The sequence below is a fragment of the Heterodontus francisci genome, chromosome 2 (genome assembly GCF_036365525.1).
Source record: "Heterodontus francisci isolate sHetFra1 chromosome 2, sHetFra1.hap1, whole genome shotgun sequence".
Classification (NCBI taxonomy): domain Eukaryota; kingdom Metazoa; phylum Chordata; class Chondrichthyes; order Heterodontiformes; family Heterodontidae; genus Heterodontus; species Heterodontus francisci.
In genome coordinates this window covers 150042418-150059451 of record NC_090372.1, presented here as the reverse complement: position 1 = coordinate 150059451, position 17034 = coordinate 150042418, and the positions used below count along the sequence as shown (strand labels likewise).

At 43.7% G+C, this 17034-nt stretch overlaps 1 protein-coding gene across 1 annotated transcript in view; it reads right to left on the bottom strand.

Moving 5' to 3' along the window:
* kcnh8 (potassium voltage-gated channel, subfamily H (eag-related), member 8) overlaps positions 1-17034 on the bottom strand; it is a 533200-nt gene that overhangs the window by 382208 nt on the left and 133958 nt on the right. Inside the window, exon 2 of the mRNA XM_068011912.1 lies at positions 5138-5371. Within this exon, the coding sequence (XP_067868013.1) occupies positions 5138-5371 (234 nt within the window). The remainder of the gene's footprint in view (positions 1-5137; positions 5372-17034) is intronic.

Here is a 17034-nt window from a genome sequence, read left to right as displayed (position 1 = left end):
AGACTTCAGTCAATTCAATTCACCCTGCGTGATATGGGCGGCACAGTGGCGCAGTGGTTAGCACCGCAGACTCACAGCTCCAGCGACCCGGGTTCAGTTCTGGGTACTGCCTGTGCAGAGTTTGCAAGTTCTCCCTGTGACCGCGTGGGTTTCTGCAGGCTGCTCCGGTTTCCTCCCACAGCCAAAGACTTGCAGGTTGATAGGTAAATTGACCATTGTAAATTGCCCCTAGTGTAGGTAGGTGGTAGGAGAATGGTGGGGATGTGGTAGGGAATATGAGATTAATGTAGGATTAGAATAAGTGGGTGGTTGTTGGTCGGCACAGACTCGGTGGGCCGAAGGGCCTGTTTTAGTGCTGTATCTCTCTATGACTCTATATCAAGAAACGACTGAAGGCACTGGATACTGCAAAGGCTATGGGCCCTGACAATATGCCAGCAATAGTACTGAAGACCTGTGCTCCAGAACCTGCCGCACCTCTAGCCAAGCTGTTCCAGTACAGCTACAACACTGGCATCTACCCAGCAATGTGGAAAATTGTCCAGGTATGTCCTGTACACAAAAAGCAGGACAAGTCCAACCCGGCCAATTACCGCCCCGGCAGACTACTCTCAATCATCAGTAAAGTGATGGAAAGTGCCATCAAGCAGCACTTGCTTAGCAATAGCCTGCTCAGTGACGCTCAGATTGGGTTCCGCCAGGGCCACTCAGCTCCTGACCTCATTACAGCCTTGATTCAAACATGGACAAAAGAGCTGAACTCGTGAGGTTACTGCCCTTGACATCAAGGCAGCATTTGACCGAGTATGGCATCAAGGAGCCCTAGCAAAACTGGAGTCAATGGGAATCAGGGGGAAAACTCTTTGCTGGTTGGAGTCATACCTAACGCAAAGGAAGATGGTTGTGATTGTTGGAGGTCAATCATCTGAGCTTCAGGACATCACTGCAGGAGTTTCTCGGGGTGGTGTCTGAGGCCTAACCATCTTCAGCTGCTTCATCAATGACCTTCCTTCAATCATAATGTCAGAAGTGGGGATGTTTGCTGATGATTGCACAATGTTCAGCACCATTTTCAACCCCTCAGATACTGAAGCAGTCCGTGTAGAAATGCAGCAAGTCCTGAACAATATCCGGGCTTGGGCTGATAAGTGGCAAGTAACATTCGCGCCACACAAGTGCCAGGAAATAATCATCTCCAACAAGAGAGAATCTAACCATCTCCCCTTGACATTCAATGGCATTACCATTGCTGAATCCCCCACTATCAACATCCTAGGGGCTACCATTGACCAGAAGCTGAATTGGAGTTGCCATATAAATACCATGGCTAGAAGAGCAGGTCAGAGGCTAGGAATCCTGTGGCAAGTAACTCATCTCCTGACTCCCCAAAGTCTGTACAAGGCACAAGTCAGGAGTGTGATGGAATACTCTCCACTTGCCTGGATGGGTGCAGCTCCAACAACACTCAAGAAGCTCGACACCATCCAGGACAAAGCAGCCCGCTTGATTCGTACCCCATCAACAAACATTCACTTCCTCCACCACCGATTCACAGTAGCAGCAGTGTATGCCATCCAAACCCGCAACCTCTACCAACTAGAAGGACAAGGGATGCAAATGCATGGGAACACCACCACCTGCAAGTTCCCCTCCAAGTCACACACCATCCTGACTTGGAACTATATCGCCGTTCCTTCAGTGTTGCTGGGTCAAAATCCTGGAACTCCCTTCCTAACAGCACTGTGGGTGTACCTACCCCACATGGACTGCAGCGGTTCAAGCAGGCAGCTCACCACCACCTTCTCAAGGGCAATCCGGGATGGGCAATAAATGCTGGCCTGGCCAGCGATGCCCACATCCCATGAATGAATAAAAAAATAAGTTATAAACCTTTCGTTAAATTGGTTTTTTGAGTGGCTAGCAGTGTTCTTTTTACCAATTACTAATGGGCAGAGTGTGTGTAGCATACAGTCCAAGTTCTGGTACCTGAAAATAGCAGCGAGTTCCTATTGATGCAATAGGACCGCAACATGGACTGATGGGACTCCTGTCTGTTTCTGGCAGGGGCCTGGGTCTCCCATTTCAAAACTTTGACTATAATGGTGTAGAATCGGATATTGTGAGAATGGGGTTATTTTGTCATTTTGATCGCTCTACAAACCTGACTCCTGGTCAGCAGGGGGCTGAAAATCAGCCACATTATGTAATTTCATATTTACATGTTTAGGGAAGCATTCGAGACTGATAATTTTAAAAGACAGTTGGACAGGCATTTCGTGCGATAATCAATGGAGGGATAAAGGGAGTGAGATGTGCATTCTGATTTTGAATGCTGGGACTGGCCAGATACATTGCAATATCTTTTTTCATCCTGTGCACTCTTATGTTCCAAGGAGTATTATTATAATGTGAAATCTTGACAAGTGAATCCTGGCTCCTTCATCCTCAGACACTTTGCTTTCAAATTTTCAGCTGTTTCTTTTTCATTGGCCTATAGCATAGAATTTAAAATGGCTGCAGGAACTTTATATGATACTGATCTCACATTAACTCATGCAATGTAAGCCCTCAGAAACTGTATGAGATTTTCTTCTCTTGGGCTTTACTGTAAATTGTAGGTGAATCCTCCTTTACCAAAGTACAATGCTGTAAGGAACCCACCCCCCCCCCCCCGACCCTCGGCCCCTGCCCCACCCACCCCATCAACAACACCCAGATATTCCAATCCTTCCATGCACCTGTCAGTTTAACCTGTAATTGTTCTGCTGATTTCTGGATTATCAACTGGGTAGAAATTAGTCTGGGTCCATTTTCAGAGTCTAACTCAGTAATGCAAGCAGGGCTGGCAGGACTTTATACATTGCTGGAGTTGAAATGTACTTGCTGCATGTGGAAGAGATGTTCAGTACTGAAGCAGATGGGAGATGAGTAAGTGCATCTCCATGGGGAGCTATACATCATTAAATTATCTCTTCAGCACTGGGATCAGAGGCACCAGTTCAGAAATAAACATTATCTTAATAATTTCAAGATTCTTTCTAATGTACTTTTGCAGGTTTTCAAATAAGGGATTATATTTTCACAAATGTATTTAGATATTAAAGCCACAATGTTATGATGAAGCGTAGTGTGTTTTTTAAAATTCTACCCTCTTTGCCTGAAAGCTATTTTAAATTTGGGAGTTTCTCCTTGACCTCACCAAAGTGGCCATTCTTTATACATGAGTCTTGACAGCAACTCGACCCTGGAGGATATCACTGAAGCGCCTAATCTTTTCATGACCAATATCCACACATGTACACTTCAGAGGTAGGACCCATGCTAATTATTTTTCTCTTTTTCCCCGGATGGCACTGAAGAGTATTCTGTCAATTGTTCATTTTATTTGTATTTTTTGTGTTTGCCCACAACATTTTCCTGGAAGAGACAAAATCACCCTAATATGTACAGGCTTTAAATTCAGATATCCTAAACTGGGATGGTCCAAGTCCAAATTTGAATGTGAACTCTGAAGAATGAATGAATTTAAGGAAAGAGATCCTTCCTAATCTATTAAACAAATAGCTACCTGAGATATTTTCATAAAATCTTGCAAAGGATCTTGCAAAGCGAAGTATCAAAGTATAAAAATACCATCCCTGCCCCCTCTCCCCAATGATCGCCATCAAGGAAAACAGATGGTGATAAATTCAGCAGGGAAATTGTTTACAGCTCTGAGACTGCGAGGGTAATGATGTCTTAGATTCACAACCATCTGACAATTCACATTCACAATCTACAAAAAAAATTATGTTTCAAAAACAATAGGACTGATTTTAACAGCTCCCCGTGCATTCTCCCTCAGTTTGTGTTTCTCTCCCTCCCTCTCACATTTTGTGTTTTTCTCTCACTCTCTCTCCCACACTTTTTGCTTCACAACCCCTTCCTCTCACAGTTTGTGGTTCTCCCCCCACTTACCTCTCCTCAATTTGTATTTCTAGGGAGGGACAGAGAGATGGGCCACACGCGTGTGGGGAAGGGATCGTGCACACGGGGATCTGGATCTGATTGGGGAGTGTGGTGGCAGTGGTCTGGTGTTCAGATCAGGGGGTTCCAGTGAGGTCGGAGGGAAACACTTCTGCTCCTCCTGGCTCACAAGCAGTGCTAGAAAAGCACTTAGCTGCTGGATCTGGCAGTTCTTGCCTCCCTTTGGCTGTGAGATTCCCAAGTGCTAGCAAACCCAGTCCATAGCTGTTAACTCCACATGGCCGCTAACATCTTGGACACGCAGTCGCATTAACATATCATAATTACTGGTCAGACTCTCAAGAACAGTTTACTCATCCAACCCCCAACCCACACTGGATCAACTGAAAATAGGGGCATTTACAGCCACTTCGGGTCAAGTTTCCCATTTTGTTACAATTTAACTCTCTCCCACGGCCATTGGTCCACTTGTCCTGCGGGGTTAAAATTCCGCCTAAACTGTCAGAGGAATTGAGGCAGGATCCCAGTTTAACCAGGTTCTAAATTCCTGCTGCCACTCTGGTAAAAATCAGGCTTTCTGCCCTCTCCTGTCCCAGATATTTGGAGCCCAGATCTTTATCATAACTCACCAAGATGTGTTCTTTTCATAATTACATTTAAAATACAATTTTGAAACTTGGTTTATGCAAAATAAAATGCCTAATTCACAATTTAGTTATAGGTACTAGTTATAAGTGATAGGTGTGGTTTATTTTACACAACGTACCTTCTGATTATACAGTGGAGTGCTAGAGTGCATATATAAGCACAATGGAACTGAAAATAAGTCCAGGAGTAGAAATTAGTGAATTTAAGGTAGCAGGAATTATAAGTAGGCCAATAAATGACAAGTAGTGTCAAATTTAAGATTTACAAAATTCACAGTGATTGCATAAACTTACAAACATACTTTTTTGTATTCCTTGTAATTCTGCAAAACAGGAAATGTACCAGCGAGACATTTCACTTGGTTGATATGGGTGAGAGAAATGTAGCTTGAGACAAAACTGCATTGCTAGCATATGTATTATTTGTTTCCAATTCTTAACAGAGAGAGTAATTATGAACTTTTAGTACAGTATCGGTTTTATAGAAATTTTAATTTTTTTAAACAAGAATCATACTTGCTTACCGTTCTTCCTGTAAAACATGATATCTCCTTTGAATTCTGTCTTTTCATCCAAACCTTTCTCGATTTGAAGTGTTATCTGTTCATTTGTCTCAGCACCATATAAAAACTTACAGCTACAACTCTTCTGCATGACTTCAGTGCGGGCAAACCCAGTGAGTTCACAGAAGCCATCTGAGCAGTAAACTATAGGGAATCCCTTTGCCACCTGCGCATTTGCAAGGATAAAATTACTGTCTATAAAAGAACAGAGAAAGGAAAATTGATTAGAAATGGCAGGTCTTTGGTTGATTTACCTTCTGCTTATTTAACCACTTCAAACACTAGCACAAAAATATTAGAAACATAGGCCTTGCTAGATGAAAAAAGATCAAGTTCCACCTTGTTTGTCTTCTACAATCCTGGCAGTTGCATGATGCAACAGTCATGGAGTTGTTGACTAATCAGAGTAATCAATATCTATCAGTTAGTCTACAGCAGAATCAGTCATGAGGCAAGGAAATCCCTAGTGGTGGAGGGCTTTGGGAACCATAGGTCAAAAGTCACCTATTCCTCCCATGCATGCATATGCTTACCACATGCCATGTCTTCAATTACGAATATAAAATGTTATTCTCTGAAAGAAATTAATCTAATTTGATTAGATCCCATTTACTATATCTGTGCGAATGTTTTGCAGTTTACTAGCAATTTTCAATTTTTCTGGGTAAAAATATTGCTACCATAATGATAGCATAATTCTTGTTTTACATTTTGAAAATAGAAGCTGATAAAAACAACAAAGCTTTGTGTGGATTCCTACTGCTCTGACACATTTGTGAGACAACTGACTTCCGCAACCATTCATTTTCCCTCCAATACCTTCTCTGCTGAATTCTTACAGTACTCTGCAAGGTCAAGATAATGGTTATGTCTCTGTGGGAGCAATTTCAAACAGGGAAAGTCAAGCAAAATTCCTGCTGTCTTGTGGCAAACATCTTGGGATAAGCTTGATTTATAGAAGACACTTCCTTAAACTGTGCAAGGCAACAACAATTACATGTTTATCTGTCGCAGCTTTGACATATTCCTAGTATTAAAAGAAAAGCATATTTAATTGAAATGGATGAATAATGACATGTAAATTGATTTCCATTTCGAAGAATGCGTTTTGCACTCTTACTAAATATTCTCAGCAATCGCAGAAAACCACTTGCAATACTTGAGCCAGAAACATGAAAAATGCATTTTTTCACAGTTCGAGATTGCAACCTCAGTAGGTTGTGGAAGAATTGGGAATTTGTTGAATAATGTTCTTTATTTTTAAGATAGCTACCCATAATTCTGCTGAGTGCTCGGAAGAAAAGAAACAAATTTATAACTGTCACAAAATCTCTAGGCAGTCAACCGCAAATTGGATTTCAAAATCTAGCTGCAATGGCATCACCATTTTTAATGGTTCAGTGTTTAATGCAATCATAAATCAAAAACACAGTATGATGGGATCTTATCAGCCACGTGGAGGCATCTTTGGAGGAGGGAGGGTGTGGAATTTCTGCAAGTTGCGTGTCGGTTGTCAACGCGACGCGGTCCCACCTCCGAGAGATCTTGCCTGAGGCAGGGTCAGACAGGCACTGGCTACACACCCGGCAGCTGCGGGCAGTTAATTAGGATCAATTAAGTGCCCACCTGGGGGAAAATCTGTGATGTCGCTGGGACCCTCCCAACAGCGGACGGGCGCCCCGCTGAGGCTGAAGCCCGGCAGGTGCCTAGAGGTGGGCTCCTGGCAGTAGGCCAGTGGGTGTGGGCATTGACACCTCCTTTAAATCCCCCTCCCAGAGGAGTGAGGATGATGGGGCACAGTTGCAGCTGCAGGTCACCCTGTGACAGAGTTCCCACTTCACGAAGATGGCCAGGTAGCTGTGGCCACACTTTGGGCTGGAATTTGTAGTCCCGCCACTGGGAGTGGCGGCGAGTGTAAAAATAAATGGCAGTCGGCATGCACCGGCCGCACGGCCGCAGTCTTGAGCCCAGTGGTTCATTATCGTATGCAGGGCTCCCTGCATACTCCACCCTCCTCCCCCAGTCATGTGGCGGGGGCGGCCTCGGCTACGCTGTGAACGATGTCAACTGTTTCCGTGCAAGCGCTGCTGCCATTTTTAAAGGGAGTTGCCCCCATCTCCCCCTGACGGCACTAAAAATACATACTTGCCCCGTTCCCCCCCTACTACACTACCACTGCAGAGTTCACCCCTTCCCCCAAACACCTGCACAAAGTGCAGAATTTACCCCTTCTCCCCCACTACACTATAAGTGCAGAGCTAACCCCTTCGCCCTGCCACAGCCGCACTAAAAATGCAGAGTTCACCCCGTCCCCTCCCCACCACTACACTACAAATGCAGAGCTCCCTCTTTCCCCACCTCGGTGGCGCCAGCTTTCCCTGGATGGGAAAGTGAAGGTGCCTGGGTGCCATTCGTCGCGCTGCATATCCGGAACTGCAGGTAGGCTCGCTGCAGATTAGATTTTAAATAATGCAAATAGCTAATTTAAATATGAAAAGTTGGATCCCATCGCAGAGCGGCAGAGGGCCTGCCGCGGAGCTTCCCCACCACCGGGAAGATCAGGCCCAGCAATCCCGGCAGAGGGTTCCATTGGCAGGCCACTGCCGCTCTGATCTTTCACCACTGAGCCCGACGTTGGGTGGAGAACAAAATCCAGCCCTTTATTTTTTTAAATTCAGAAGTCTTCAGAGGCCATCTCCATCTTTAGGTGCCCTCGTGGTCTCCCATATACATTGGCAGTGCCCACCTCTCCCGGTGGGGCTACTGGCCTCCCACAGCCTCAGGCACCTTTTTGGCCCTCCCGCCTGCGCAGTCCCCATGCTGATTTTAATTGGATGGCGAACACGGAGGCGGCCAGTTAATTGGCCATCCCGGGAAGATCATGCAGGCTGCAGGCCTCAGACTCCATTGGGGTCAGGACCCAGAAATGGTCCCAGCCCATGTTTAAAAACAATGTCAGTAAGATTCTACCCAGTGAGTTCGCAGTCAACACCTGTTGGTGTCTTATAAATGGCCTGATAGCTCAGTGAGCTTATTCAATCAGAAAGATGAACCATATATGCTAGAAACATTCTGGGTTACAACCTCAGTTTGTGCTGAATTCCTGGATCTCAGAAAGGCGACAGCCATCTCAGTACAAATGCTTTCATTGGTCTTTAAATTAAGGATTACCAGCCAAAGTTCCCACTTCTGAATACGATGCTCTAACCAATGTTGGAAGTGCTAGACGAGGGCAGCATTGGGCTTCACTGCTATAGTTAGTCAATACTCATTGTCAAGACTCATACAGGAAGAATGCCCACTTGGGTGAGGAACTAGAGAGCAACTGGCTGCAGTGGAATTTCAGTCCGCCATGAGAAAATGCCTTCAGGAGGGGATGGGAGAAGATTGGTGAGTGAGGGAAAGACCAACAAAATCAAAGGAAACTGATAACATTAACTGTTACTAATTAATAAACGTAGATGGTAAGTGTCTTTATTGATAACATTTGCTCCGTGTGTTTCTGGACTGTTACTGATCACCTGAGGATCAGATGGGAATTCTCCAGAAGATTTTTTCCCCTATCGGCCTTTTTTTGGCTTTCCCAGGAGATTACACAGCTGTGGTGGTGAGGGCGTGGGGGGAAGGGGTGTTGTGTGAAAGACTGTTTGGTCATGTGCTTCAGCCATCATGGTGTGGGGCCGGCTAGATTGACCAGCTGGTCTTTTCCTGCCCGTCAATTTTGTATGTCCATAAGGAACACAATATTTAATAAAGATTAATAAGACAGAGATAACAGTTATAGGGCTGGAGTTTGTGGTCAGTGGCAAAGCAACAGCATTCACTGCTGACTTTGAGGAAACCTGCCCACAAAGATCTACTGATCTCTTGGTGACCAATGTCAGTTTGAATCTGCTGCCAAGTCAAGGGGTCTCCAGGTATCCATGACAGAGATGTCATCAAACAGAGTAAGCAGTCAATCATATCAAAATATTCTCACAAACAGCAAAACAGGAAGTAAATAAACCACAGAATCCCTTTACAGATTGTGAAATAAACAATTGGAACATTTGCATGGAATTCAGGTCGAAGTTAAAATATCAAAAAAAGTTTTTAAAAGTTATTTTAAAAATATATGGAATTTCTTATAATAATTAAGACATTTGGCATCCCACAAATATAAAATTACTCCTTCAGGGCCAGTGATAGAGTTTAGCAGTAATCATGAGCTTAGTACACTGTTAAAAACCCAGTTCAACAAGGTGTAACTTTCTCAAGGAACTTTGGATTTCCATGATTAACTGCGTATGTGTGGGCTCTGAAAGTGGCTGTCAGTTTCAGAGGGGTAAGAAGAAGAGAAGAAGAAGAAAGAAGGATGGCAAACACTGACAGTTCCCTGTTGTCATTACTACTGCAAAATCCAGGCCATAAAATTCAAGAAATAAATAAACATCCATGTATGTGTTATTCATTAGCCAAAAGGCTTTTTGAAAAGTACAAATAGTAGATAGGAGAGAGGGGTTCAGTGCTTTACTGAGTGCATGCTGCCTGCTGGGAACTTGCTAGTGACTTTCTGATTTGCATAGCCAAAGGGCAAAGTTCCCACTGCCAGTGTGTACTTATGGTGCCTTAAACAATCAGCAAACACACAGTGCTTCACTGTTTATGATAAGGAACTGGAAACTTAAAAGCCATGAGTTCAAATCCCATCATAGGAAATTGAAGTGGATAAAATCTACACATTTAAGGGCTGCCACCAGAAAAAACAACTGTGAAAATCATTGTATTCATGGAAGAGAATTTGCCATCCTTGCCCAGTGTTGCCCATGCGTAACTCCAACTCATGACCTTTAACATCCTTTGAAGTGGCCCAGCAAGCAGCTTAATTGTAAATAATTACTGCTAAAGAACTGCTCTTTCAGGACAAATAAGAATGAGTAATAAATGTGGCCTTGACAGCATTACCCACATCCTGAGAACAAATAAAAGAATTGCTTTACAGTGTACACCAATAGAACTGATTGGTGCTGTCTTTTTCTGAAACTGTCAGAAATTGATAATTAAAGGAAAGGTGAAATCCCAACAAAATATTGAGTTCATTGAGAGCTACTAAGTCAAAACCTTATGATGTCCTAGAACCAGTTAGAGGGTAGGCTGATTTTCACTTGACTAATAGTTCTATGCTAGCTTTCATTTTATGGCTTGACTATTGTTGAAGGATGCAGTAATTGCATTTATTAACAGCTCAACTCAAGTACTAACCTTGTTGGAGCTGAAGGACAGGCACATGCTGTGATTTGATGCAGTAAGCCAAACAATAAAAAGCTCAGAACAGCTATGTGATACATATTCTGTGAAAAAGATTTTTTCATATTGTAAGGTCTTGTATCTCTCTCTCTAGATTTAACAGAGACAGTTAATGAATGTACACTTCCTTCAAATTCTTCAAATATAAGAAACACTGAATTGTGCAGCATACAGAAGATAGCAGTAGTCTTCGGTTAAATAATTTTGTGTAATTAACAAATGTTTTTGTTATATTAATGTTCAATCATGCTACGATATTCATTTGAATTCTTTACATTGATTCCTGGTATGGAGCCTCCTGTCAGGAAACTGCTTCAATTTCCCAGTATGGTCACCTGGCGTATGAGCTTATTCGGAGAATTTTCGCTGGTACTTTAACTGGATTATACATGCACAATCTCAATTAGGGAGGTTACATTGTATACTTTGCATTGCTGTAAAATGATCTGGGCTTTACACTGACCCACAATTAGCAGTACCATTGGCCCCGATCTTGACTGGGATAGGTTTTGTGAATGGAGGTGGGGGGGAAGGATGAGGGGCAAGAAGTCTATGTTTCTCCACATGCCATGGAGCTTTGACTCTACAGCTTGCAACTCTTTCTCAAGCATGTTCCCCTCGCTGAAGCCAGCCTCATTAACACATTTGTCTCCATGTCTGGTATGGAATGCTCCAGAGAAGGCCCATAGTCCAGGAGCAGGTAGGGAACTTGCGGCTGGATTAGTGGGAGCATGGGGTGCATCTGGATCTTGGGAAGGTTGTTCAATGATCCCCAGAGAGGATCCAAACTCCAATACTGCTGGGCTCCAATCACGGTTGAAGTCTTTAAAGGGCGGGTGCACAGTGATCACGGGGATGAAGGGGTTGGTCTGAAGGCTGGCAGGGAAGCAGGTAAGCTTGGAGAGCTGGTGGGGTGGGGGGAGGGATCGGGAAGTAGTCCTGCTCCTCCTGGCTCACAAGCAGTGTTGTAAAGGCTTTTCCATGAAGCAGTCCTCGTCTCCCTTTAGTTGCTAGGTTTCCTGAGGCCTGGAAAACCCAGCCACCCAGGATTAAACCTGCAAGACAGATTAAATATGAGGCATGCAACCTCATTTTAATATTTAAATGGCCAACCCGACTCCTGGGAATGGATTGGTTACCCGCCCCCATTCCGCTTCTGTTCCATTGGATTAGAGATTTTTGCAGCTAAACAATGATGCCTTGAAGCGCTCCTTCAGTACTGTCCCTCCAACAGTGCAGCGCTCATTCAGTATTGCTCCTCTAATATTGCAGCACTCCCTCAATATTGCCCCTCCGACAGTGCGGGGTAATGTTAGATAATAAAGTTAGGGTTAATGTTTAAGGATGATAGCTAGGGTTAATCGTTGGGGCTAATAGTTAAGATCAAAAATGGCCACTGGAGGCTGTAGAGGGCAGTTGGAGAAAGAATGGAAAAGAATTGTGTTAGGGGTTTTACAGTTAGGGGAACAGACAGGCATTTTTGTGGCCACAGACATGATTCCCAGATGGTATGTTGCCTCCCTGGTGCCAGGGTTAAGAATGCCACTGAACGGGTGCAGAATACTCTGAGAAGGGAGGGTGAACAGCCAGCGGTCATGGTCCATATCGCTACCAACAACATAGGTAGAAAGAGGGATGAGGTCCTGTAAGCAGATTTTAGGGAGCTAGGCAGGAGACTAGCAAGCAGGTATTAATCTCCAGATTACTCCTGGTGCCAGGCATTAGTGAATATAAAAATAGAAGGATAGAGCTGATGAATGCGTGGCTGGAGAGATGATGCAGGGAGGGCATTAGATTCCTGGGACATTGCGGCTGATTCTGGGGGGGTATGGGACCTATACAGGCTGGATGATTGCACCTTAACAGAGTGGGACCAATATCTTTATGTGGTGGTTTGCTTGTGCTGTCGGGAGGGTTTAAACTAACTTGGCAGGGGGATGGGAATCAGGATGTAGCATTAGAAAGGAGAAACAAGGTTCACAAAGGAATGGGAGAGATAGATAGCACTAGAGTAAGAAATAGTAAGGTATTAGGTGGGGTCAGACTAACGGGGAATGCAATAAGATCCAAATTATGTTTATAGTGCATGTACGTAAAAACATGAAATGTGGTAAATAAGGGTGAGCTGCAGGTGGAGATAGCCATATGGGAATATGATGTCTTGGCAATAATAGAGACTGGACTCAAAAAAAGGCAGAACTGGGTAGTAAATATACATTAAGCCACTCGGCCCTTCGAGCCTGCTCCACCATTCAACAAGATCATGGCTGATCTGATTGTAATCTCAACTCCACATTCCTGCCTACTCCAATAACCTTTCACCCCCTTGCTTATCAAGAATCTATCTACCTCTGCCTTAAAAATATTCAAAGACTCTGCTTCTACTGCCTTTTGAGGAAGAGAATTCCAAAGACTCACAGCACAGAGAAAAAATTCTCCTCGCCTCTGTCTTAAATGGGCGACCCCTTATTTTTAAACAGTGATCCCACTGTGGTTAGCACTGCAGCCTCACAGCTCCAGGACCTGGGTTCAATTCTGGGTACTGCCTGTGTGGAGTTTGCAAGTTCTCCCCGTGTCTGCGTGGGTTTCCTCCGGGTGCTCCGGTTTCCTCCCACATGCCAAAAGACTTGCTGGTTGATAGGTTAATTGGCCATTATAAATTGCCCCTAGTATAGGTAGGTGGTAGGGAAATATAGGGACAGGTGGTAGGAATATGGAATTAGTGTTTCTTCTTTTGGGCCTCCTTATCTCGAGAGACAATGGATACGCGCCTGGAGGTGGTCAGTTGTTTGTGAAGCAGCGCCTGGAGTGGCTATAAAGGCCAATTCTGGAGTGACAGGCTCTTCCACAGGTGCTGCAGAGAAATTTGTTTGTCGGGGCTGTTGCACAGTTGGCTCTCCCCTTGCGCCTCTGTCTTTTTTCCTGCCAACTACTAAGTCTCTTCGACTCGCCACAATGGAATTAGTGTAGCATTAGTATAAATGGGTGGTTGATGGTCGGCACAGACTCGGTGGGCCGAAGGGCCTGTTTCAGTGCTGTATCTCTAAACTAAACTAAACTAGTTCTAGATACTCCACAAGTGGAAACATCCTAGCCGCATCTACCCTATGAAGACCCCTCAGAATCTTACATGTTTCAATCAAGTTGCCTCTTACTCTTCTAAACTTCAGCAGATACAAGCCTAGCCTGTTCAACCTTTCCTCATAAGACAACCCGCCCATTTCAGGTATTAGTCCAGTAAACCTTTTCTGAACTGCTTCCAATGCATTTACATGCTTCCTTAAATAAGGAGACCAATACTGTACACAGTATTCCAGGTGTGATCTCAACACTGCCCTGTATAACTGAAGCATAACTTACCTACCTTTGTATTCAATTCCCCTCGCAATAAACGATAACATTCTATTAGCTTTCCTAATTATGTGCTGTACCTGCATATTAACCTTTTGCAATTCATGCACTGGGACACTCAGATCCCTCTGCATCTCAGAGCTCTGCAATCTCTCACCATTTAGATAATATGCTTCTTTTTTATTCTTCCTGCCAAAATGGACAATTTCACATTTTCCCACATTATACTCCATTTGCCAGATCTTTGGCCATTCACTTAACCTATCTATATTCCTTTGTAGCGTCCTTATTATAGAATCATAGAAAAGTTACGGCACAGAAGGAGACCATTCAGCCCATCATGTCTGCGCCAGCTTATGTCCTCTTCACAACTTACTTTCCTACCTATCTTTGTGTAATCAGCAAATTTAGCAACCATACCTTCGGTCCCTTCATCCAAGTCATTTATATAAATTGTAAAAAGCTGAGACCCTAGCATTGATAGTACACGACTCGGAACACCTTGCCAACCAGAAAATGACCCATTTATGTTTACTCTCTGTTTCCTGTTAGCTCACCAATCTTCTATCCATGCCAAAATGTTACCCCTTACATCATGAACTTTTAATTTCCGCAATAACCTTTGATGTGCCTTCTGGAACAAAGCGTCCAGGTAACATTCCTCCTCTCTGATGCATTGCAGTGTTTGCAGCTTGGCCTCCAGCTCAATGACTCTGAGCCGAAGCTCCTCAAGTCACAGATACATGCTACAGACATGGTTGCCATGGTTTGCTGTGGCATCCAGGAGCTCCCACATACTGCAGCCACAGCACATTACCTGTCCTGCCATCTTTATTGTGTTAATTTCATTAAATTTATTTTTTCTTAATTAATTTATAGTTCGCCTCCTTACCAAACTTCCTCACTTACCAAACTTGCTTCTTCGCACTCTGTGCCCTCCAGCAGCACTCAGTGCAGACAAGCAGCACTGAGAGTCCTCTGAATTTATACTCTCTCTTTATATTCCTGGATACAAGGTGTTCAGGAAAGACAGGGAAGAAAAGAAAGAAGTAGAGGAGGCTGTATTGATCGAAGAGAATATTACAGTGCTGGAGGGAGAGAATGTCCTGAAGGACATTCAAGGACAGCATCTATTTGGTTGGAGTTAAGAAATAACAGAGGTACCATTACACTGCTGGGTGCATTATCTCAGCCACCAACTAATGTGAAAGATATAGAGGAACAAATTTGCAAGGAAATTACAGAGAGGAGCAAAAACTATAGATTAGTTACAATGGAGGACTTTAATTATCCTAAAATAGACTGGGATAGTAATAATTAAAAGGGCAGAGAGGGAGAAGAGTTTCTGAAGTGTGTTCAGGAGAATTTTCTTGATATGTTTCCAGCCCAGTGAAGAAGGAGGTACTGCTGGATTTGGTTCTGGGGAATGTAGTCGGTCAAATGAATCAAGTGTCAGGAAGAGAATATTTAGCAAACAGTGATCATAGTATCATAGGGTTTGCATTTAGTATGGAAAAGGACCAGGAGCAATCTAGGATAAAAATAGTTAATTGGAAGGAGGCCAATTTCAGTGGGGTAAGAACGGATCTGTCCCACGTAAAATGAAATCATAGAGTGGCAGGCAAAACAGTTATGGAACAATGGGCTGCCTTTAAAGAGAAGATGGTTTGGGTACAGTAGAAGTACATTCCCACGAGGGGGAAAGTTCCCTGAGTGATGAAAGAGATAGACAGTAAGATGAAGCAGAAAAATGGTGTTCCTCATGAAAGGTCACAGACCTGAAACGTTAACTCTGTTTATCAATCCATCCATAGATGCCACCAGACCTGCTGGGTATTTCCAGTATTTTCTATTTTAATTTCACATTTCCAGCATCTGCAGTATTTTGCTTTTGCTTGCATATGACAGATGTCAGGTTGATAATATAAGTGAGAACCAGGCAGAATATAGAAAGTTCAGAGGCGATGTAAAAAAGCAATAAGAGAAGCAAAAAGAGAGTATGACAAGACTTTGGCAGCTAACATAAAAGGAAATCCAAAAGGCATATAAATAGTCAAAGGGTAGTAAGAGGAGGGAGGGGTGGGGCCAATTATGGACCAAAAAGGGGATCTATGCAAGGAGGCAGAGGGCATGGCTGAGGACTGGGTGGAATGCATCCAAAGGAAGTAAAGGTGGAAATTGTGAGATACTGGCCATAATCTTTAAATCCTCTTTGGATATGGGGTGGTGCCAAAGGACTGGAAAATTGCAAATGCTACACTCTTGTTCAAAAAAGGGTGTAAGGATAAACCCAGCAACTACAGGCCAGTCAGTTTAACCTCGGTGGTGAGAAAGCTTTCAGAAATAATAATCCGGAACAAAATTAACAGTCACTTGGACAAATGTGGATTAATTAAAGAAAGCCAGCACAGATTTGTTAAAGGCAAATTGTGTTTAACTAACTGGATTGAGTTTTTTGATGAGGTAACAGAGAGGGTTGATAAGGGTACTGTGGTTGATGTGGTGTACATGGACTTCCAAAGGTCATTTGGAGGTTGAAGTCCATGGAATAAAAAGGACAGTGGCAGCATGGTTATGAGGTTAGCTGAGTGACAGGAAATATTGAGTAGTTGTGAACGGTTGTTTTTCAGACTGGAGTAAGGTATACTGTGGGGTCGGTACTAGGATTACTGCTTTTTGTGATAAAATATTGACTGAGGCTTGGGTGTACAGGGCGCAATTTCACAATTTACGGATGGCACAAAACTTGTAAGTATTGTGAACGGTGAGGATGATAATGATAAATTTCAAGAGGGCAAAGACAGGCTAGTGGAATGGGCAGACAGGTGGCAAATGAAGTTCAATGCGGAGAAATGTGAAGTGATTCATTTTGGTAGGAAGAACATGGAGACACAATATAACATAAAGGGAACATCTTTAAATGGGGTGCAGGAACACAGGTGCCTGGGTGTATATGTACATAAGTCATTGAAGGTGGCAGGATGGGTTGAGAGTACGGTTAAAAAAGCATACAGCATCCTAGGGCTGGATTTTATAAGCTCGATCAGTGGCATGCTTCAAAAATGGCGGTACACCCGCACAGACCACACATCACGGACCGCCAACCCCGATGACGTGGAGGGGGCAGGCTGTCTGTCCCCGTCAATGGTGTCGGCACCATTTTTAAAGGGCCTCAAGCCCCACACAGCCGTTTAAATTTAAAGAGACATTTTTTATAAAAA